The 21,556-nt window shown below is 52.2% G+C and overlaps 1 protein-coding gene across 1 annotated transcript; it reads left to right on the forward strand.

Annotated features, from left to right (window-relative positions):
• The first annotated feature begins 609 nt into the window (after nucleotides 1-609).
• PDCL2 (phosducin like 2) lies at nucleotides 610-13,628 on the forward strand. Its single transcript, XM_054173420.1, has 7 exons — nucleotides 610-642; nucleotides 2,773-2,958; nucleotides 4,638-4,758; nucleotides 7,920-8,010; nucleotides 9,722-9,865; nucleotides 12,025-12,233; nucleotides 13,465-13,628. The coding sequence occupies exons 1-7, from the start codon at nucleotides 610-612 to the stop codon at nucleotides 13,626-13,628; spliced, it is 948 nt and encodes a 315-aa protein (XP_054029395.1).
• Nucleotides 13,629-21,556: the final 7,928 nt, after the last annotated feature.

Consider the following 21,556-nt stretch of genomic DNA (forward strand, 5'->3'; position numbering starts at 1 on the left):
CTGGGTCCTGTGATCCTGATTCAACTGCCTACCACATACATATTGACCTCTCCCTGGTCTTATACAGGAAGAAAAACCTCACACTAAAACTAAGGATTTAATTCCAAATATCTCTTTGGAGAGATATAAAAAAACCCCTTTCCCTATGCCAATGTTCTAATGCTCTGTTTTCTAACCTACATCTCTTACCCCATCCCTGGAGGTTTTTGCAGCCAGGCTGGATGTGGCTGTGAGCAACCTGCTGTAGTGTGAGGTGTCCCTGCCCATGGCAGGGCAGTTGGGACTGACTGAGCCTTGAGGTCTCTTCCAACCCTGACAATTCTGTGACTCTATATTCAAAGTATTTAGTGTTGTACCATACCAACAGCTGAAGCTTTTTCTTGTTTTGCAGGTTTAGATCCCTGACCTAGAATTAATGCTGCAGGAGTGCTGAGTACCTGGACACAACTATTTTCCTTTCAAAAAATAACAACAACAGAAAAGAAGCATTGGTTACTGTGTAGAATCAAACCCATTAGAATGGTCATGTTCCTAAATTTCCATTTCCTTAAGGATTCAAATGTTTCTTTACTTTGTTGGCTACATTAAACTGATTTGTTCCCTGGTGTTATGGTGTTTGCTGCTGTGTGTCAAAAAGCCAGTGTATGCATGTAACAGGCATGGCCTCTGCCAGAGTTGTGATGTACATTTATTTACACCCCACCTCCCCACCCCTCACCCCCAGTAAATAAAGACCCTCAGTGGTTTTAATGAGGAAGTTTGCAGCATAGATGATTGCATTTGTTCCCCCATTATATAGTGTGGGTAATTGGTGCAGTCTTTAAAAAGCACATCTAATGTAAGCAGGCTAAACCAAAGGTGTGGCTTGCTTTTCAAGACCATGTTCTTTGCCCCTCTGCAGGGGCCAGAGAAGTGCTCTGCAGGTGGCTTACTGAGCTAGGGTGGTGACAGCAAAGTTGACAGTTCTCAATAAGCCTTCAGGTTAAGAGCATTTCAGTGGCTGAAATAATAATAATAATCATCAGAATCTCTGTTCCCTTACCTAAAGGGAATTGAGTGAAGTTGCATTTTCAGAAGAACTGTCTTCCCTAAACCACAATGCCATCCTTTTGTAGCTATTCAGATCACAGATGCAGTGTGTATCATGGTATCACAGTATCACCAATGTTGGAAGAGACCTCAAAGATCATTGAGTCCAACCTGTCACCACAGACCTCATGACTAGACCATGTCTCCAAGTGCCACATCCAATCCCCTCTTGAACACCTCCAGGGACAGTGACTCCACCACCTCCCTGGGCAGCACATTCCAATGATGAATGACTCTCTCTGTGAAGAACTTTCTCCTCACCTCAAGCCTAAACTTCCCCTGGTGCAGCTTGAGACTGTGTCCTCTTGTTCTGGTGCTGGTTGCTTGGGAGAAGAGACCAACCCCTTCCTGGCTGCTACCACCTTTCAGGTAGCTGTAGGCAGCAATGAGGTCACCCCTGAGCCTCCTCTTCTCCAGGCTAAGCAACCCCAGCTCCCTCAGCCTCTCCTCACAGGGCTGTGCTCAAGACCTCTCCCCAGCCTTGTTGCCCTTCTCTGGACATGTTCAAGTGTCTCAATGTCCTTTCTAAACTGAGGGGCCCAGAACTGGACACAGGACTCAAGGTGTGGCCTAACCAATGCAGAGTACAGGGGCACAATGACTTTCGTGCTCCTGCTGGCCACACTATTCCTAATGCATGCCAGTGTGACTCTCCTTCAGAAGAAGGCTTAATTGCATTATGTTGCTTTTGGCAGGGGAGGTTGGACTCTGGATGCTCTCTGGAGGTCCCTTCCAACCTCTGATGCTCTGGGATTCTGTGTGTGATTTACTCTCTTCCAGAACAAAGATCCACTGGAAAACCCAAGTGGTTTTTATGTGGAATTAAAGAAATTCCACTCAAAAGAACAAGTTACCCTCCACAATCTTCCCAGCTTCTCTCACCTCTGAGTTTGTTTCCACACAAGGGTTTTGTTAAAACATGATGTTGAGTTTGTAATGATATTAAAAGTAACTAAGCTCTAAGAGATCCTGCTCTGGCAGCAGGGCTGGACTGAATGATCTCCAGGGGTCCCTTCCAACCACTCTGTGATGCTGTACCACCATACTGGCTGGTCATGGTTTGAACTGACCTCAGTGTTATTCCTGCTTCTGCAGGCCTGGATGTGCAGCTTGACTCCAGAAAGCAGGTGGTTTAAATCATAGAATTGTCAGGGTTGGAAGGGACCTCAAGGATCAGCCAGTTCCAACCCCCCTCCCACGGGCAGGGACACCTCACACTACAGCAGGTTGCTCACAGCCACATCCAGCCTGGCCTTAAATATCTCCAGGGATGAGGCTTCCACCACCTCCCTGGGCAACCTATGCCAGTGTCTCACCACCCTCATGGGGAAGAATTTCTTCTTTGGAGGTGGAAACCTTTCCTCTCCTCCTCACTTTGCAGCTTGCTGTGTCTCCTCCAGCTGAGCAGCTGCAATTCCACGGCAGCTGAGGATCCGGTGTTGGTGTGCCTCCTGGTCAGAACTAACAGGTGGCCTGGCACAAACTACTTATTACACCTAAGGAATCGAGGTCTGCCTTACACCGCAGAACCGACAGCTTCCACTGAAGCCGAAGCAGGATGGGCAGGGCAGGGCAGGGATCCGGGCTGCCTCCTGCGACCGCAGCCAGTACCGAACCGCCACCTAGGCTGGCAGTGCCCCGTGTTTAACGGTTTGCTTGTTTGAGGCTTTCGTTTGTTTTCAGTTTGTTGGCTTTTTTCCTTCGGGAACGTTTCTGTACGGCACAGCTTCGCAGCAGCGCTCCGCGGGCGAGCGGCCGGCCCCCGCCGCAGCCCGAGCGGCTGACGGCGGAACGGCTCTGCCCCGACCGCCGCCGGTTAGAGCAACGGCCGCCGGGACGAGAGGCAGCGCCCCGGGGGCAGCCATGCAGGTGGGCACGGATGGGCACCCCAGCCCCGAGCTGTCCTGGTCAGGCAGCAGCTGAGACTACCGAGGGCGATGAGGGGGGTGGAGCGGGGACATCCATCCCAGGCACAAATCCAGGCTGGGCAGTGACTGGCTGGAGAGCAGCCCTGAGGAGAGAGACTTGGGGGTGCTGGGGGAGGAGAAGCTCAACAGGAGCTCTCAGTGTGCACTCGCAGCCCAGAAAGCCAATCAGATCCTGGGCTGCATCAAGAGAAGTGTGGCCAGCAGGTCAAGGGAGGTGATTCTCCCCCTCTACTCAGCTCTGCTGAGACCCCACCTGGAGTACTGCCTCCAGTTCTGGAGTCCCTGTTACAAGAGGGATCTGGAGGTGCTGGAAGGTGTCCAGAGAAGGGCCACGAGGATGAGCAGAGGGCTGGAGCACCTCTCCTATGTGGACAGACTGAGAGAGTTGGGGCTGTTCAGTCTGGAGAAGAGAAGGCTCCAAAGTGACCTAATTGTGGCTTTCCAGGATCTGAAGGGGGCCTACAAGAAGGCTGGGGAGGGACTTCTCAGGCTCTCAGGTAGTGATAGGACTAGGGGGAATGGAATGAAGCTGGAGGTGGGGAGATTCAGGCTGGATGTGAGGAGGAAGTTCTTCCCCATGAGAGTGGTGAAGCCCTGGAATGGGTTGTCCAGGGAGGTGTTTGGGGCCCTGTCCCTGGAGGTGTTTAAGCCCAGGCTGGATGAGGCTCTGGTCAGTGTGATTCTAGTGTGGGGTGTCCCTGCCCATGGCAGGGGGGTTGGAACTAGCTGATCCTTGTGGTCCCTTCCAACCCTGACTGACACTATGATACTATGACACTAAGGCAATGGGGGTGGCTGGAGCTGAGAGAGGTGCTGGGTGCTGCCAGGACAGCGTCCTACTGCCTGAGGCAAACGGGCAGGGAAGCCAGAAAGGCAGGGTGGAGAGGCCAGGAAGGGAGGGTGAGGGGAGGCCAGGAAAACAGAGTGGAGAGAGCAGGAGAGCAGGGTGCACCAGGGGAGGTTTGGGCTGGATGTGAGGAAGAAATTCTTCCCAGCAAGAGAGATTGACCATTGGAATGTGCTGCCCAAGAAGGTGGTGGAGTCAGCATCCCTGGAGGTGTTTAGGAAGAGCCTGGATTAGGCCCTTGGTACCATGGTTTAGTTGATTAGATGGTGTTGGGTGAGAGGTTGGATTTGATGATCTCAAAGGTCTGTATTCTGTGATTCTTCTAAAAGAAAAAGGCCTTTTCTGATTCTAGGCATGTTCTTACCTGTTGAGTCCCAGTCTCAATACCTTATTCTTTGCATTAACATTAAAATACTGATACCTTGTCTGTATGAAGCTGTGTTTCTTTCAGTAAGCAGGGTAGTTCTGGATTTCTGAAGCAGGTTTCCATGTACCTTTTATATATATATTTTAGCTGTCTTCTTGGAGGCTGATTGTTTTATCCATGCTTACCTTTGGAGTTTTCTCATTTTCCTGCTGTTTGCTATTCAGAAGTGAGAAATTACAAAGGGGAAGTCATGCTAGGGAATGATCCATGAAGGTATTGCAGCCTCTGAGTAATGGTTTCCTTTTCTCACCTCCTTAGTATACACTAAGGTGACAGAGGGCTGGTGTTAGTTGAAAAGGGGACACACAAGACTGAGCTGTTGATTTGTTTCCTAATTCTGAACCAGGATCCCAATGAAGACACTGAATGGAATGACCTACTGAGGCACTTTGGGATTCTACCTCCAAAAGAAAAGCTGGAAGATGAAACCGAGGAAGTGGTTTTGCACTTGCAGAGAGAAGCAGAAGGCAGGTGAAATAAAAAATGCACATCAGCTGTTTAACACAATGAGAAGGGAGGCGGTGGAAGCCTCATGCCTGGAGGTTTTTGCAGCCAGGCTGGATGTGGCTGTGAGCAACCTGCTGTAGTGTGAGGTGTCTCTGCCCATGGCAGGGCCTTGAGGTCCCTTCCAACCCTGACAATTCTGTCACTCTATGATTCTAAGGGGCAGTGTTTTCAGTAGTGCTTCTTGTGACTTAAACATTGTGCAATAATGATATTTAAATTGTACAATAATATTTAAATTGTTCACCTAGGTATTTTGAGGGACTTTTCAGAGTGTCAGGTAGTGATAGGACCAGGGGGAATGGAGCAAAACTGGAAGTGGTTCAATTGAGATCATAGAGTCACAGAATGTTAGGAGTTGAAAGGGACCTACAGAGATCATCCAGTCCAACCCCCCTGCCAGAGCAGCATCAGCCAGGGCAGGTCACACAGGAACACATCCAGGTTGGCTCTGAAAGCTTCCGGAGGAGACTCCACAGTTGCTCTGGGCAGCCTGCTCCAGGGCTCTGGCACCCTCACAGTAAAGAGATTTCTTCTCATGTTGAGGTGGAACCTGCTATGTCTACACACAGATTGGATGTTAGGAAAAAGTTCTTCATGATGAGGGTGAACAGGTTGCCCAGGGAGCTGGTGGAAACCTCATCCCTGGAGGATTTTGCAGCCAGGCTGGATGTGGCTGTGAGCAACCTGCTGTAGTGTGAGGTGTCCCTGGCCATGGCAGGGGGGTTGGAACTGGCTGAGTCTTGAGGTCCCTTCCAACCCTGACAATTCTGTGGAAAGGATTCAGAATTAAACATCAATACAGTTAGTGACAAACATTATGGCACTGTCGTGGTTTGGGCTAAACCAGAACCAACTCTGTTTAGTGATTTTTACTTTTCAGCTCAGCCTCTTCTCAGTAGCTGCATGGAATCAGCAGCATGTCTGCACTGACAGTGTCTGCTTCCAGGAGTGAGAATGCTCCATGTGTCTACTTAGTACCAAGGGGTGGTGTGCAGGCCAAGGCCACTGTAAATCTTCTGTGCTGCTGCCTTGGGGATGCAGAGGAAAAGGCTGCAGCTGTGGGGAGGAGCAGACAGGCAAGATGACCTAACTGACCAGCAAGCTCTTCCATTCCATATAGAGTATCACAGTATCACCAAGGTTGGAAGAGACCTCAAAGATTGAGTCCAACCTGTCACCACAGACCTCGTGACTAGACCATGGCACCAAGTGCCACGTCCAATCCCCTCTTGAAGACCTCCAGGGATGGTGACTCCACCACCTCCCTGGGCAGCACATTCCAATGACGAATAACTCGCTCAGTGAAGAACTTTTTCCTCACCTCGAGTCTAAACCTCCCCTGGCACAGCTTGAGACTGTGTCCCCTTGTTCTGGTGCTGGTTGCTTGAGAGAAGAGACCAACCCCTTCCTGGCTGCTACCACCTTTCAGGTAGTTGTAGAGAGCAATGAGGTCACCCCTGAGCCTCCTCTTCTCCAGGCTAAACAATCCCAGCTCCCTCAGCCTCTCCTCACAGGGCTGTGCTCAAGGCCTCTCCCCAGCCTTGTTGCCCTTCTCTGGACACGTTCAAGTGTCTCAATGTCCTTCCTAAACTGAGGGGCCCAGAACTGGACACAGGACTCAAGGTGTGGCCTAACCAATGCAGAGTACAGGGGCACAATGACCTCCCTGCTCCTGCTGGCCACACTGTTCCTAATGCAGGCCAGAATGCCCTTGGCCTTCTTGACCACCTGGGCACACTGCTGGCTCATGTTTAGGTGGCTGTCAATCAGCACCCCCAGGTCCCTCTCTCTTTGGCAGCTCTCCAGCCACTCTGACCCCAGCCTGTAGCTCTGCATGGGGTTGCTGTGGCCAAAGTGCAGCACCTGGCACTTGGACTTGTTGAATGCCTGTCGTAGTTTGGGCTGGGTGCCCTCTGCTACAGGGGTGTTTCCTGTGTCCAGAAGTCCATCCCATTGGACTCTGTCCATCTGTCCAGTCGGTCGAAGTCCCTCTGCAGAGCCCTTCCATCCTCTAACTGACCAACATCTGCTCCCAACTTGGTGTCATCTGCAAATTTGCTGATGACTGACTCAATCCCCTCGTCCAGATCATCAATGAAGGTATTAAAGAGGATGGGGCCCAGCACTGATCCCTGGGGCACACCACTATTGCCTGGCCACCAGCTGGATGTGGCACCATTCACCACCACTCTCTGGGCTCAGCCTCCAGCCAGTTCCTAACCCAGCACAGAGTGTTGCTGTCCAAGCCATGAGCTGACAGCTTAGACAGCAGTTTGCTGTGGGGGGACGGTGTCAAAGTCCTTGCTGAAGTCCGGGTAGACCACATCCACAGCCTGCCCCACATCCACCAGACGGGTCACCTGATCATGGAAGGAGATCAGGTTGGAGAGGCAAGACCTGCCCTTCCTAAATCCATGTTGGCTGGGCCTGAGCCCTTGTTCAGTATGAAGCTGAGGTACCAGGAAGGTGAAGTTCTCTTCTTCAATGGCCAGTAGGATGCTGTCTGTTCTGACTTTGATCCCAATCTGTGAGCTGCTGAATGCAGTTCCAGAATCCAGTCCTGGATCTGACTCCTGTCTGCCTCTTGGTGCAGTCTTCCCACAGCATCAGTGCTGAGGCTGGTGTAACTGCTCTCAGAGGGGTTAGGTTTGGCTGTGGTTTTGTATATATCTCTATGGATTTTGTTTTATTCTTATTATTTTAATTAAGGCTGGTTTCATTTTCCAATCCTAAAATCTCTCTCCATTATTCCCTTTCATTTCCCTGTTGGGAAGGGAGAGGTGTTACTAGAGAGCATCCCTCACTTGTTCAGTGGTCTGCCCAGCCCTGCTTCTTGACAGGTTTGTAACAGGTACAGGTGACTAACTTGCATGATTTCATGGAGGAACCAGACAGTGTCAGCAAGATTCACACTTTGAGCAACTGGCAGTAACTCCCTCCTTCACTCTGTATTTTCCAGTACAGCTAAATAAATGTCATTTTTTCTCTCCCTCTTATGCACTTATGCCCAAATTAGCTAAATTGGTGAAATTAGTACTTCCCCCCCCCCCTCTCATTTGTTCTATGTCTGTCTCTTCTCTGCAGAACAAGAAGTGACTCATTTTTTGTTTGCTCTTTCTAGTGGAACCATATGAAAGGATGAAACTTGAAGAATTAAGGGAAGCTGAAGATGACTTTGATGAGGCTGATAGGAAAGCTATTGAAATGTACAGGTAGGGTCAGACATTTCCATCCAGATCAACAGTGCAGGTGTCACTATGGCTCCTGAAAAAGGAATTCAGACTCCTTTCAGGAATGTTTTCCAAGTGACACCACTGCCTTGGTTCATCCTTTGCCAGCAGATGGCCAGCACTCCCAGTCCTGCCCTGTTTCTTCCTGGTTGCCAGTGCAGAGAAGCACTTTAGACCATGTTTTCCTTCAACACTTTGTTAGGACAAAACGATTTAGTCTGAAAGCTGGATGCTTAAAAGAACAGAAGGGGCCACTGTGGGAACCACTGCTGCACATCCTCAGCTGAGCTGAAGACAGTTTGGAGGCATTGGAGGCATTTCAAATGTTGTATTCTCAAAGTTTACCTCAGTTACCCAAGCAGGGCTCATTCTCTTTGCCTGATCCAAGGGCTGGAGCAGCTCTGCTGTGAGCACAGGCTGAGAGAGCTGGGGGTGTTCAGCCTGGAGAAGAGAAGGCTCTGGGGGGACCTCAGAGCTGCCTGCCAGGACCTGAAGGCATCCTGCAGAAAGGCTGCAGAGGGACTTCTCATCAGGGTGTCTGGAGACAGGCCAAGGGGGAATGGTTTGAAGCTGAGGCAGAGCAGGGTCAGAGTGGAGCTGAGGAAGAAGTTGTTCAGCAGGAGGCTGGTGAGACTCTGGCCCAGGCTGCCCAGGGAGGCTGTGGCTGCCTCCTGCCTGGGGGTGTTTCAGGCCAGGCTGGATGAGGCCTTGAGCATCTGAGTCTAGTTGAGAGGTGTCCCTGGGCATGGTGGGGAGGTTGGAGATGAGCTCTGAGTTCCCTTCCAACCTGAGCCACTCTGTGAATTGTGAACCTAAGTCATCCTGCAGTGTTGCTGGAGTGTAAGAACATTGCACATAGATGATTTAATTCTGGGGGGGAGGAAAAGTCACCTCTGTGGTGGCTTTCAGTTAGCAAAACGAAGAGCTGCTTTTAGCTCAACAAATCTCAGTGAGGCCTTTCCTTTTTTCTACCTTGCAAGTGTTTTCATAGACGAAGCCTGCCACCTACTGTTTTTACATTCCAGTTTTCATCAATGATTTTTAAACTGTGTAGTGTCTGTAGGCGTTGGTAGTTTTTTCCCTCAAACTAATCTTGTTTTCAGATTCAGAAGAACAACTACCTGCTTTCATTTTTTTCTTGCCTCTGCAGCAGGTTTGTTGGTCAAGTTTCCCAAAGCTGATGCTAATGAACTAAGGGAGTGTATTTTAATGTTATCTGTGAATAAAGATCAACACAAAAGCCTTTCTAGCTCTAAAATTACATTAGATCATGAGCCTTCCAAGACCTGAAGGGATCCTGCAGGAGGGCTGCAGAGGGACTTCTCATCAGGGTGTCTGGAGACAGGCCAAGGGGGAATGGTTTGAAGCTGAGGCAGAGCAGGGTTAGAGTGGAGCTGAGGAAGAAGTTCTTCAGCAGGAGGCTGGTGAGACTCTGGCCCCCAGGGAGGCTGTGACTGCCTCCTGCCTGGGGGTGCTGAAGGCCAGGCTGGATGAGGCCTTGAGCAGATGAGTCTAGTTGAGAGGTGTCCCTGGGCATGGTGGGGAGCTTGGAGGAGATGAGCTCTGAGCTCCCTTCCTGCCTGAGCCACTCTGTGATGGTTCTAAAGCATTTTCCAAAGGAATGAGAGGAGTGCAGCAGTTGTTACTGTGAAATGCATTTTACATGTTCTGAAGAGGTTCACTCTCTGAACAGGCAGCAACGTTTGCAAGAATGGAAATGTCTTCAGAGGAGGCAAAAGTATGGGGAGCTGAGAGAAATTTGTGGAGAGCAGTATGTAAAGGAAGTCACAAATGCACCAGAGGATGTTTGGGTTATACTTCACCTCTATCGGCCAAGGTAAGGACACTCCTGCTTGATAAAGATAATTGAACTGCTAATCAAAAACCAAAAATCAACCCCTATGATTAAGGAGATCATGTGGAGGCAGTGGAACCATAGAGCATGGAACCACCCTCTCTGATTTGTCACTTCACCTTGTGACTTCATCACTTGTATTTAACGACATGAAAGATTTTGTTTGCTTTTTGTGCCTCTCCCCATGTGGTAGTTTTAGGCTATGCCTTTAACATGTCACTTGCTTCCAGCTGAGCTGATCTGGCAAAGTTAATGCTGGGGAGGAAGTTTCAACCCACCACACACCACCTGCTTGACCTCACAGATTCCTGCAGCTCCCTGAGGAAGTGGTGTGCAGTGTGTCAGGAGGAGCTCATTTGCAGGTTCTGTTCTCAGGAGTGCTCCAGCTCTGCTTTTATTTCCCCCTTTGACTCAAACACCTCAAAAGCCCAAGAGGAAAAGCCTTGATTATGGAAACTGAGGGAAGCTGAGGAATTTGCTACTTTATTGGCTCTCCAATCAGTTTGTAATGGTAGCAGAAATGTCAAAGGACTCCCAGGATTAGTTCAGCGTCTGCTAGCAACTTCATCAGCTGCTTTTCAGAAGTACTGAGAATTAGTGTGCAGTGCTTAATGCATTTCTGCCATTCAGGCCAGCTTTCTCTTCTCCTTCTTTGTAAGCCTGTTGGGAGGAAACTTCCTCTGAGTATTATTGTCAGGAACTGAGTATTATTTCCAGGAGCAATAGGAACAGGTGAATCAAATGAAGTTGTTTAGGTTACAAGAATTGAAATGTGCAGGTCTGAAGAAAGAAAAGAGCAGCTTTTCTCACTTCCCATGCGTAGAATCATAAAAGCATTTAGGTTGGAAAAGCCCTTTCAGATTGTTGAGAGAACCAATTCTATACCAAACCCAGCAGGTGTGCCCAGCAGGAGCAGGCTACTGCTGGTGCCCCTGTACTTGGCCCTGGGGAGGCCACAGCTTGAGCACCGAGTTCAGTGCTGGGCACCACAGCATAGGAAAGACATTGAGGTGCTGGAGGGTATCCAGAGAAAAGCAACAAGGCTGGGTTTGGAGAGCATCACCTGAGGGGCAGCTGGGGGAGCTGGGGGTGTTCAGTCTGGAGAAGAGAAGGCTGAGGAGAGATCTTATTGCTCTCTACAGCTCCCTGAGAGCAGTTGGAGTGAGGCTGGGGTTGGTCTCTTCTCCCAAGTAACCAGAGACAGGATGAGAGAAAATGGGTTTGAGTTGTGCCAGGGCAGGTTTAGGTTGGACCTGAGGAAAAGCTTCTTTAGTAAGAGAGTGGTGTGGGGTTGGAACAGGCTGCCCAGGGAGGTGGTGTAGTCCCCATCCCTGGAGGTGCTCAAGAGGCTGTAGATGTGGTGCTGCAGGACATGGTTTAATGGCCATGGGAGTTGGGTTACAGTTGGACTGGATGATCCTAGAGGTCTTTTCCAGCTTTAGTGATGCTGTGATTCCACACTTTCGGAGTCTGTGAGGAAACTCGACACTACTTCGGAAGGAACAGGAGGCCTCCAAAGTCTCTGGTGGCTATTACCAAGGCTGCTTCACCTGGCCGTGGCCACTAGAGGGAGCCGCTGGAACCGGTCGGGGCCCATAGGCTAAATCCAGCTGCGTTAACTTCAGTCCCGGCAAGGATCCTCAAAGGTTAACAAGAAATACTTCTTTTTTTTTTTAACTGAGGTTGGCATAGTGATTGTATTGCAAATGGTAGCTGTGAAAGCAATGACCATGACTCTGGTGGTAGTGTGGTTTCCCCAGTATTACTAAAGAACGAAGCAATGCAATGTTAAACCAAAAGCCAGGTCAGGTAAATGAAAGGCAAACTTCTATTCCAGCTTACATCCCACGTAAATTCTACAGAAAATGGATGAAGTGAGCTTGCAGACCTTACTGGAGAACAAAGCTGAGGCACAATGCTTGAAACCTTACTGACATATTTCCCAGTGTGCCTGTTGTTTTAACTTGGACAGCTCTTCGAATCACACTGATCTTGGAAGATAAATAAAAGGTTGTGGTGCAATTCTGGAAGCAGAAGCAGGCTGTAGGGGGGAAAGTGAATTTCTTCTGCAAAGATTTTGTTTCCCATAGTTCTTCTAGAGATCATTTACACCCTGTCAGAATACTTCCTTACTTCCCTAGTGTCCCAATGTGCTTACTGGTGAATGAACATCTCAGCCTGCTAGCCAGAAAGTTTCCAGAAGCCAAGTTCCTCCAAGCCACTGTAGACAGCTGCGTTCAGAATTACCAGGACAGATGCTTGCCCACAATACTTGTATATAAAACTGGTCAAGTGAGAGGCAGGCTCGTTGGAGCAGCTGAATGTGGGGGAAGAGATCTCCAAGTGGAAGGTAGGAGAAATGTTTAAATAATTCACATTAGAGCCAATTTTATGTTGTTTGTAGTCATTAAAGATCTTACAGGGGGGAAAAAATCCAACACAACTGAGAGCAGTAGCTGACACACCCCCCCCCCACCCCCAGGCTCTGGTGCCATTCAGTGAGACCTGGAGAGGCTGGAGAGTTGGGCAGGGAGAAAATGAATGAAATCCAACAAGGCCAAGGGTGGAGTCTGGCATCTGGGAAAGAACTCCATGGACCAGTACAGGTTGGGGGCTGAGCTGCTGGAGAGCAGCTCTGGGGAAAAAGGACCTGGGAGTTCTGGTGGACAACAGGATAGCCATGAGGCAGCAATGTGCCCTTGTGGCCAAGGTCAACAGCATCCTAGGGGGGATTGGAAAGACTGTGGTGAGCAGGTCAAGGGAGGTTCTCTAGCCCCTCTACTCTGCCCTGCTGAGGCCACATCTGGAATATAATGTCCAGTTCTGGGCCCCTCAGTTCAAGAAGGACCTCAGGGAACTGCTTGAGACAGTCCATCCCAGAGGCACAGAGCTGCTGCAGGCAGTGGAACATCTCCCTGTGAGCACAGGCTGAGGGACCTGGGGCTTCGAGCAGAGGAGCCTAAGGGCTGCCCTCAGTGCTGGGGATAAAGATGTGCAGGGCTGGAGCCAGGCTCTGCTCAGGGATGTCCAAGCACAGCACAAGGGGCACTGGGGGCAAGCTGGAGCAGAGGAGGTGCCAGGGGAACAGAAGGGAAAACTTTGTCCCTGTGAGGGTGGCAGAGCCCTGGAGCAGGCTGCCCAGAGAGGTTGTGGAGTCTCCTGCTCTGGAGCCTTTCCAACCCCACCTGGATGTGTTCCTGTGTGCCCTGCCCTGGGTGACCCTGCTCTGGCAGGGGGTTGGACTGGGTGATCTCTGGAGGTCCCTTCCAACCCCTAACATTCTGTGATTCTGTCAAGGTACAAAAAAGGGTTTTCTGTGTTTTTGTGGGAAGAAAAGGTCCACAAAAAGCAAAGACTTAATGGATGCAATCCTGTGGTAGGAATACTGTGCAAGTGTGGCCACTTGGCAGTGTTACCATAAACAATTTTGCTGAGATCAAGTTGGGTCATCTCAAGGGAGGCCCTGGGGTGTGTGGTTGGTGAGGTGACTCTTGCTCTTTAACACAAGGCCTCTTCCTTTTCATTTGGGAATCTTTTGCCGTTGTCAGGAAAAAAAAACAAACTGTAATTTGTTTTCACAGAGCTTGAATGGAAACTGGCAGAAGTTGGAGCACTAGAAACTGACTTAGAAGAAAACCCCAAAAAGGACATTCTGAATATGATGACCTCATCAGTGCAGAGTATTTCTGCTCACAAAGACACCAGTGCAAAGCGCTGTGATGTGATGAAACCACGTGTTGCTTGAGGAAACTTTAATGAAGATCATCTCTTCTGAGCAGTTAGCTTCAATACAGTGTTTGACTCCTTTGGTAACCTTGGAAGGGACCCGAAAGATCATCATTTGGGGAGGCCTGGGGATGTAGTCTACCTGGACCTCAGCAAGGCCTTTGACACCGTCCCCCACAGCAAACTCCTGGCCAAGCTGTCAGCCCATGGCTTGGATGGGAGCACACTGCGATGGGTTAGGAACTGGCTGGAGGCTGAGCCCAGAGAGTGGTGGTGAATGGTGCCACATCCAGCTGGCAGCCAGGCACCAGTGGTGTGCCCCAGGGATCAGTGCTGGGCCCATCCTCTTTAATATCTTTACTGATGATCTGGATGAGGGCATTGAGTCCATCATCAGTAAATTTGCAGATGACACCAAGCTGGGGACAGGAGTTGATCTGCTGGAGGGTAGAGAGGCTCTGCAGAGGGACCTCGACAGGCTGGACAGAATCCAAGGGCATGAGATTGAACATATCCAAGTGCCAGGTTCTGCACATTGGCCACAACAACCCCATGCAGAGCTACAAGCTGGGGTCAGAGTGGCTGGAGAGCAGCCAGGCAGAGAGGGACCTGGGGGTGCTGGTCGATGGTAGGCTGAACATGAGTCTGCAGTGTGCCCAGGCAGCCAAGAGGGCCAATGGCATCCTGGCCTGCATCAGGACCAGTGTGGCCAGCAGGAGCAGGGAGGTCATTCTGCCCCTGTACACTGCACTGGTTAGGCCACACCTTGAGTACTGTGTCCAGTTCTGGGCCCCTCAGTTTAGGAAGGAGGTTGACTTGCTGGAACGAGTCCAGAGAAGGGCAATGAAGTTGGTGAGGGGCTTGGAGCAAAGCCCTATGAGGAGGGACTGAGGCAGATGGGGTTGCTTAGCCTGGAGAAGAGGAGACTCAGGGGTGACCTTATTGCTCTCTACAGCTACCTGAAGGGAGGTTGTAGACAGGCAGAGGTTGGTCTCTTGTCCCAGGCAGCCAGTACCAGAACAAGAGGACACAGTCTCAGGCTGAGCCAGGGGAGGTTTAGGCTGGATGTTAGGAAGAAGTTCTATACAGAGAGAGTGATTGCCCATTGGAATAGGCTGCCCAGGGAGGTGATAGAGTCACCATCATTGGAGGTGTTCAGGAGGAGACTTGATGGGGTGCTTGGTGCCATGGTTTAGTTGATTAGGTGGTGTTGGATTGGTTGATAGGTTGGACGCGATGATCTTGGAAGGTCTCTTCCAATCTGGTCCTATTCTATTCTATTCTATTCTCCAACCAGGTTCACCTAGAGCAGGCTGACATCCAGGCATGTTTTCAGTGTCTGCAGAGAAGACTCCACAACCTCTCTGGGCAGCCTGCTCCAGGGCTCTGTCACTCCAGAAGTTTTCCCTTGTGTTGTGCTGCATACAGCCCAGGTTTATGCTAACACAATCCCTGTACATTCAGGCACACTGCAGTTGTGCAGCAGGGCTGCAATGTATTACAGATGGACACTGTGCAGTATCAGTCAACAACTCTGACACTCCATGCTGTTTGCATTTAGGAGCTGGGCTCCTAAATGAGCTTCCTCTGCAGTCAGTAAGAGACACATCTCACAGGTTTTAGAAGCCACACAAACACACAAGACTGCTGCTAACTTTTATTATCAGAGAGGCTCCTGCAAACTCCTCCAACCACTGCGTCTTCCTGTGCCAAAATAACATTTGCTGAACAAATTAAGCCCTCAGCACTGCCTAAGAAAATTACTTCAACTCCAGACAGTTTATCAGCTTCACAATTACCTTCCCCTCACACACAGAATGCCCTCAAGCTGTAAGGATCAGCATATGAGAAGAATGGACTGAAATTGCTGCTTTTCAGGCAGAAAGCATGATCCTTGTTTGCTGTGGTCCACAATTCTCCCAGACCTCCCCAGCTGGTATTGGTGCTGTGCAAAACAAAGGGTGCAGACTGTGCAGTACCAGTACAGTTATCTCAGAGGTTATAGGATTAGGGGTGGAGGTTATTAAACACAGCTTTCTTGCTTTTACTGTTAGGCAAGGCTGGTTTGTAAAGCTGGTATTAAAAGCATTGCACGCAGACAGAAGCCCAAGAGGCTCACAGGATGTCAGGGGTTGGAAGGGACCCAAACAGATCATCCAGTCTAACCCCCTGGCCAGAGCAGCACCATACAATCTAGCTCAGGTCACACAGGAACACATCCAGACAGGCCTTGAAAGGCTCCAGAGAAGGAGACTCCACAACCTCTCTGGGCAGCCTGTTCCAGGGCTCTGTGAGCCTCACAGTGAAGAAGTTCCTCCTCATGTTGAGGTAGAACTTCCTGTGCTGCAGCTTACATCCATTGCTCCTTGTCCCATCACAGGGAGCAAATGTGCAGAGCCTGTCCCCTCCCTCCTGACCCTCAGATATTGATAGACATTGATCAGATCCCCTCTCAATCTTCTCCTCTCCAGACCGAACAGCCCCAGGGCTCTCAACCTCTCCTCACCAGGCAGTGCTGCAGTCCCCTAATCATTTTCACAGCCCTCTCTTGGACTCCCTCCAGCAGATCCCTGTCCCTCCTGAACTGGGGAGCCCAGAACTGGATGCAATATTCCAGGTGAGGTCTCAGCAGGGCAGAGCAGAAAGGGAGGAGGACCTCCCCGGATCTGCTGGACACACTCCTCTGAGTGCAGCCCAGGACCCCACTGGCCTTCTTGGCCCCCAGGGCACATTGCTGTCCCATGCAGAACTCTGAGTCTCTTCTCTGCCGCTGTTTTACCCGTTTATGCACATCGACAAGAGAAACCAGCGAGGAGCACCAGGACGGGTTGCTCACGTCCCTGCATAGCGTGGGGAGGCACATCTGTCGCCGAGAGCATCCCAGACGCCGCTCGCTCCCGCATGCGGCGGGCACGCGCGGCAGGCTTGCGGGCGCTGCCCGGCCCCGCGGTTCGGGGCAGGCTGGCTGTTGCGGTAGGGCAGTGCCTCCGTCCCGCGGAGCCCTCTGCCGAGGGCTCGGCTCCGTGCTCTGCGCCCGCCTGCAAGGCAAGCCCCGCAGCACCGCGCCCGGCAGCGCCGCAGCCACCGGGACGCCCTGCGGCGTCGCCTGCGGCCTGCTGCAGCGCCGCTGTCCGAAGGAGGAGCGCGGCGGGGCACCGTCCCCGCTCCCCGGCTTCCCCACCCGCAGCCCGGCTACCGTCGGCCCGGGTGGCCCCGATGCTCCCAGCCGGAGAGATGACGCCGCCGCGGCTCGCCGCGTCTGGGCTTCCCCGGTGCCGAGGTGCCCGGACACGACCCCGCGGGAGCGCCGCCCCCCGCGGCGGCCGGCCCACGCCCCGCTCGATAGCGCGGCCGCCGCCATTTCCTCCTCCCGGCGCGGAGCGGCGCGGGGTGAGGTGAGGCGAGGTGAGCCGAGGTCAGGGCGGCGCGGCCCCCCCCGCTCCTGCGCCCGCGGCCCCCCCCGCTCCTGCGCCCGCGGCCCCCCCCGCTCCTGCGCCCCCGCGCCCAGCCCCTGGCGGCCCGGCCGGCTCGCGGGCGGCGCAGCCGCAGCAGGGCGCGCGGGGAGCTGAGGGATCGCCGCTGCCGGCTCGCGGCGCACGCGCGGCGGCGGCCCCACGCGAGGGCCCGGGGCGCGCTGCGGGTTGCAGTGCGCGCTGGCGCACGCGCGGTGGCGCGAGGCGCCGCGGCTGGCGGCGGTGGGCTCGGCGGCGCAGGCGCAGTGGCCGGGGAGTCCCGGGCCCGGCTGCTGCTGTTGCCGCTGGAAGGAGGCTGCGTGCCGGCGGCGGGCTCGGGGTTGCGCGCAGGAAGCGGCGTTCGCCGGGACGGGTCGGGCGGGCAGCGGCCGTACGGGGCCGGGTAAGGAGCGCGCTGTCAGGGTGGGGCAGGCGTCTCCGCCTGGCCCAGCTGAGGCGGGAGGGTGGCGGGGGTGGGGGGGGGAAAGCTGGGGGGACGCCGCGGGAGGGGAGCCGTTAAAGTTTGACAGCGCCGACGGGCGTTCCGCCGCCCGGTCAGCGGCGGCGCAAGGGGAGGGCAGTGGCTGCCCTTGGGCAGGGCGCGGACGGGGGCGGCCGCCGGCGGGGGCGGGGGGCGCTCGCGGGGCACCCGCTAGGCCCGGTGACCCACTTTGCTCCTGTCACAACTCCCGGGCACGTTTGGAGCCCTGCCCGCCTGGCCCGCCGCCCGCCCGAGCCGCTCCCGCCCCCGCCGCCCGCGGTGCGCGCAGCCGGGGCGGGCGCGGGACTCCCCGGCATCCCCCGCCGGCGGGCCGTGCCCTGCCGGACCGCGCCGAGCCGCCGCCGGCCCCTCGGCAGTGGGACGGGCGAAGCCCCGGGCGGCGCCTCCTCCCCCTTCCTCCCCCAGGGCCGCCTTCACCTCCGCTTCCCTCCGTGGAGCGGCTCGTCCCGCGGGTGCCAGAGGGGCTCGCCCGGCCCGGCCGCCTCAGGAGTGAGGTCCACGGCGGCTCCGCGCAGCGCGGAGGGTGTTGACAGGGCGGGTAGCGGCTGCGCGGGGGCCGCTTTGACGGGGGCCTGCCCGGCAGCTGGGGCCGTGGCGGGCAGCCGGGCCCTGCCCGCGGCGGGACAGCTTCGCGGGGCCTCGGGCGCTCAGCGGTGAGCGGCTGCCCGGCGCTCCTGCGGCGAGAAGGCTTCCTGCGGCAGGTGGAGCGCAGCCGCGGGGCACGGGGCTGAGGAACGCACTTCGTGGGCTAATTTTCTTTCCTCCCTTCCCTCTTAATAACTTTGCGGTGCGTACAGCGTGGCCATGCTCTCCAGCCTGAGGAGTAGCCCCCAGTTCTTTTACGGCTGGCATCCTTAAAATCACAGTGTCAGGCGCTGCCTGCCTGTGTGACCCAGTGCAGAGCAGGACTGACCTGGTGCTTCGGGTTTATGTTTCTTTAGAGGTGGATTCCGGTTTGGGGTTGGCTTCTCCTTCAGATTCCTGCTGCCTTAGGCCTGGATATAAATTTGCAATGTGGTTTTTGTTGTGTGGGTTGGTGCTTGTGGTTGGTTCCCCCCCCCCCCCCGTTTGTAAACTAATCAAACATATTTATAATGAGGCTTTTATCAGAGCAGCGTTTTTAATGTACATTTTCAATGCTGACCTACTAAAAGGCAAGAGGAAAATCGGGTCTAGTTGTAGCTGGGAGATGAAGTGGCAGGGAGAGGTGGGGTGGCTGATGGTAGATCCGGATCCTCCGTGTCCTTCAAGTAAGTTGGGTTTTTGGATGTCAGAGTTTGACAAGCAGTGCTTTTGGTGGTGGTGTTGACTTAAGCAGGCCTGCTGCAGTACCTTGCTCCCAGCTCTCACCTCTTTGCTGCCCCTGTCCCTCCCTCCCCTCTGCCAGCCCGGCAGTTCGTGGAACCCTGTCCCGTACGTAACTGGGTTAAGGAAAGGATCCAGGTTAAAATTAACTACCTTTTTTTTTTTTTTCCCCCCCTTTCTAATGTGGTTATATTTAACATAGTTAATTTCTCAGGGTGACAGGTGTGCCAGAAGGCAGGAGGATTGTTTAGGTAAATACTCTAATGAAAGAAGCACTTGAGGGAGATCCACCTCAACTGTGGCAGTCCTGGCAAAGCGCAGCGTGAGCTCTTGCCGTTGCTTCACACTGTTCAACCTTGAAGGATTAAAGTGGATTTCTGTCTGTGAGTTTTGTGCCTGTTAGATGAAAGTAGACAATACTTGGTAGTTTTAATGGAGGGATTCAGCTTGACAGGAGAAATAAAACTGCAGTTGCATGAAACCCAAGCCTTTAGTTGTAAAAATAAATACCCCTCTAAGACCCTTTCACAGAACTGCTTTCAGATTGCCAAATGCTGGCTTGGAGTTGGAGTTTCCTGATGGAGAGTGGGTGCTAGCTGGCTTTTTTTCAGCTCTAGGAATTTTATTGGTAAGGCAAGAGTTACCTCTTCCCTAAGCAGCAGTCCAAACAGGAAATAAAAACAGCTCCTGGGTTGATATTTAATAGTTCAAGATGCCGTTCCGCCATGTCTTGTTTATTTCTTCCACTTCGTGTTCCTGCCCAGGAAAGTTTAGCACACAGAGGTGAAAGGAAAGAAGGTGAGGAAAGCAGAGAGTGTTATAATGCTCCCAGGACCCCACAAACTCTCTGCTGTAGTTAATTTCCCTCCTTTTGTACTCGGCAATTTAAAAACTGGGCGGTAATGGCTTTTAATTTGTGCTGTTGGTTAATTACCTTGTTAGTGTAGCATTTTGCCCAAGTCATGAATCTTCCTGGATGGATTGCTCTTGCCAAGGGAATTGCTGCTTTCAAGAACTTGCAGCTTTTGCTGGGTTTTTGGCCCTATTGTAAATCTCCGCAGAAAGTTGAAGGCATAAATTAGTAGTTGTAAAGGCCAGCTGCTAAGCAGACCTGGAAGTGTTTCCAAGGGGAGATGATCGTATCGGCGTAGCAAAGGCAGTTGTAGTCATCCCTGCCATTCTTACCTTCTATTGATTTATTTTTGCCAAGTGTTTTGAATGTTTCTGTGTTAATTGGGCTGGTAGGAAGCTGTACTGGCACCACTGAAGGGGTGGCACAAGAACAGCAGAGAGTTGCCAGGCTGCCGGGGGAGCAGTCGGTGTTTTAAGGTAGGGGAAAAGAAATACCTGTGAGGCTGCAGACAGGCAGTGGCCAAACCTCTCATCCCTTTCTCTCATTTTCAACTAATAACTGAACTATTGTTGCTAATATTGGTGTTAGTATTTTGAATTTAGTGGCCTTTCAGAATAAAAGGAAGTGCAGGAAGCACACCTTCGATCACTCTGCAGTCTCAAATGAAGGATCCCAGTGCCTCAATGTAACTCTGGCACCAGCAAATCCAGCTGTATCCACGTGGAGGTTCTGCACTGCTGTGGGTGGTCCACCTGGGCAGTACAATTTACTGTTGCAGTTGGTTGTTTTGCTAGCTCAGTTAATGGCTGGCTGTTATGGTTTGAAGCTGCTTGTGGGGCATTGCCCTGTGCCTTTCTCCCAGGAGTTGAGGCTGTTCAGTCTGGAGAAGAGAAGGCTCCCAGGAGACCTTATTGTGACCTTCCAGTATCTGAAGGGGGCTCCAAGAAAGCTGGGGAGGGACTTTTGAGGCTGTCAGGGAGTGATAGGACTGGGGGGGATGGCGCAAAACTAGAAATGGGTAGATTGAGATTGGATGTTAGGAAGAAGGTCTTCCCCATGAGGGTGGTGAGAAACTGGCACAGGTTGCCCAGGGAGGTGATGGAAGCCTCATCCCTGGAGGTTTTTAAAGCCAGGCTGGATGTGGCAACCTTCTGTGTAGTGTGAGGTGTCCCTGCCCATGGCAGGGGGTTTGGAACTGGATGAGTTGGAAGGTCCAGGGAGGTTGGAAGTAGATGAGATGGAAGATCCCTTCCAACCCTAACAATTCAATGATTCTGTGATTCTGTGAAATGCAAAACCGTGGAAGAGGAAGGAGACTCATGGTTAGTGCAGCCATGTGCTGCCCTGAAGGACTGAGTTCTCAACCCCTACTGCTGCCACAAAATTCCTTTGTAATGCAAAAGCCACTTTAATGTTGGCATGCCTCATGCCTGAGTGTTTAATTTTATAGTCTTAATAGTCTCTTAACGTACTTTTTATGTATAGCATAAATGCCCAATTATGGCTGCTTTCAGAATACATAATCATACATGTAAAAAGTTTCAGTGCTCTGTGGTTGTCATGTATTTAGTACTACATGGAAGCCACGAGGCTTCTCAGATCCTTTCAGCAGTTTCATGTTGTGCACTTTGGACTCTTTCCAGCTGTTGCATTTTGTCACTGAAATCGCTGAATTAGTTCTCGTGCTCTGTGCTGATGTTCTGAGGAGCACTACTAAGTATATCACAAAATCAGCAGTAGCAGAATGAATATCTTGATAAATGCAGGCCCTCAAAAATTGGTTATACCCATGAGAATCAAAACTGATAGAGACTAATAGGGAGTGAGGCTTATGA

Source organism: Dryobates pubescens, chromosome 1 (genome assembly GCF_014839835.1).
Source record: "Dryobates pubescens isolate bDryPub1 chromosome 1, bDryPub1.pri, whole genome shotgun sequence".
NCBI classification, from domain to species: Eukaryota; Metazoa; Chordata; class Aves; order Piciformes; family Picidae; genus Dryobates; species Dryobates pubescens.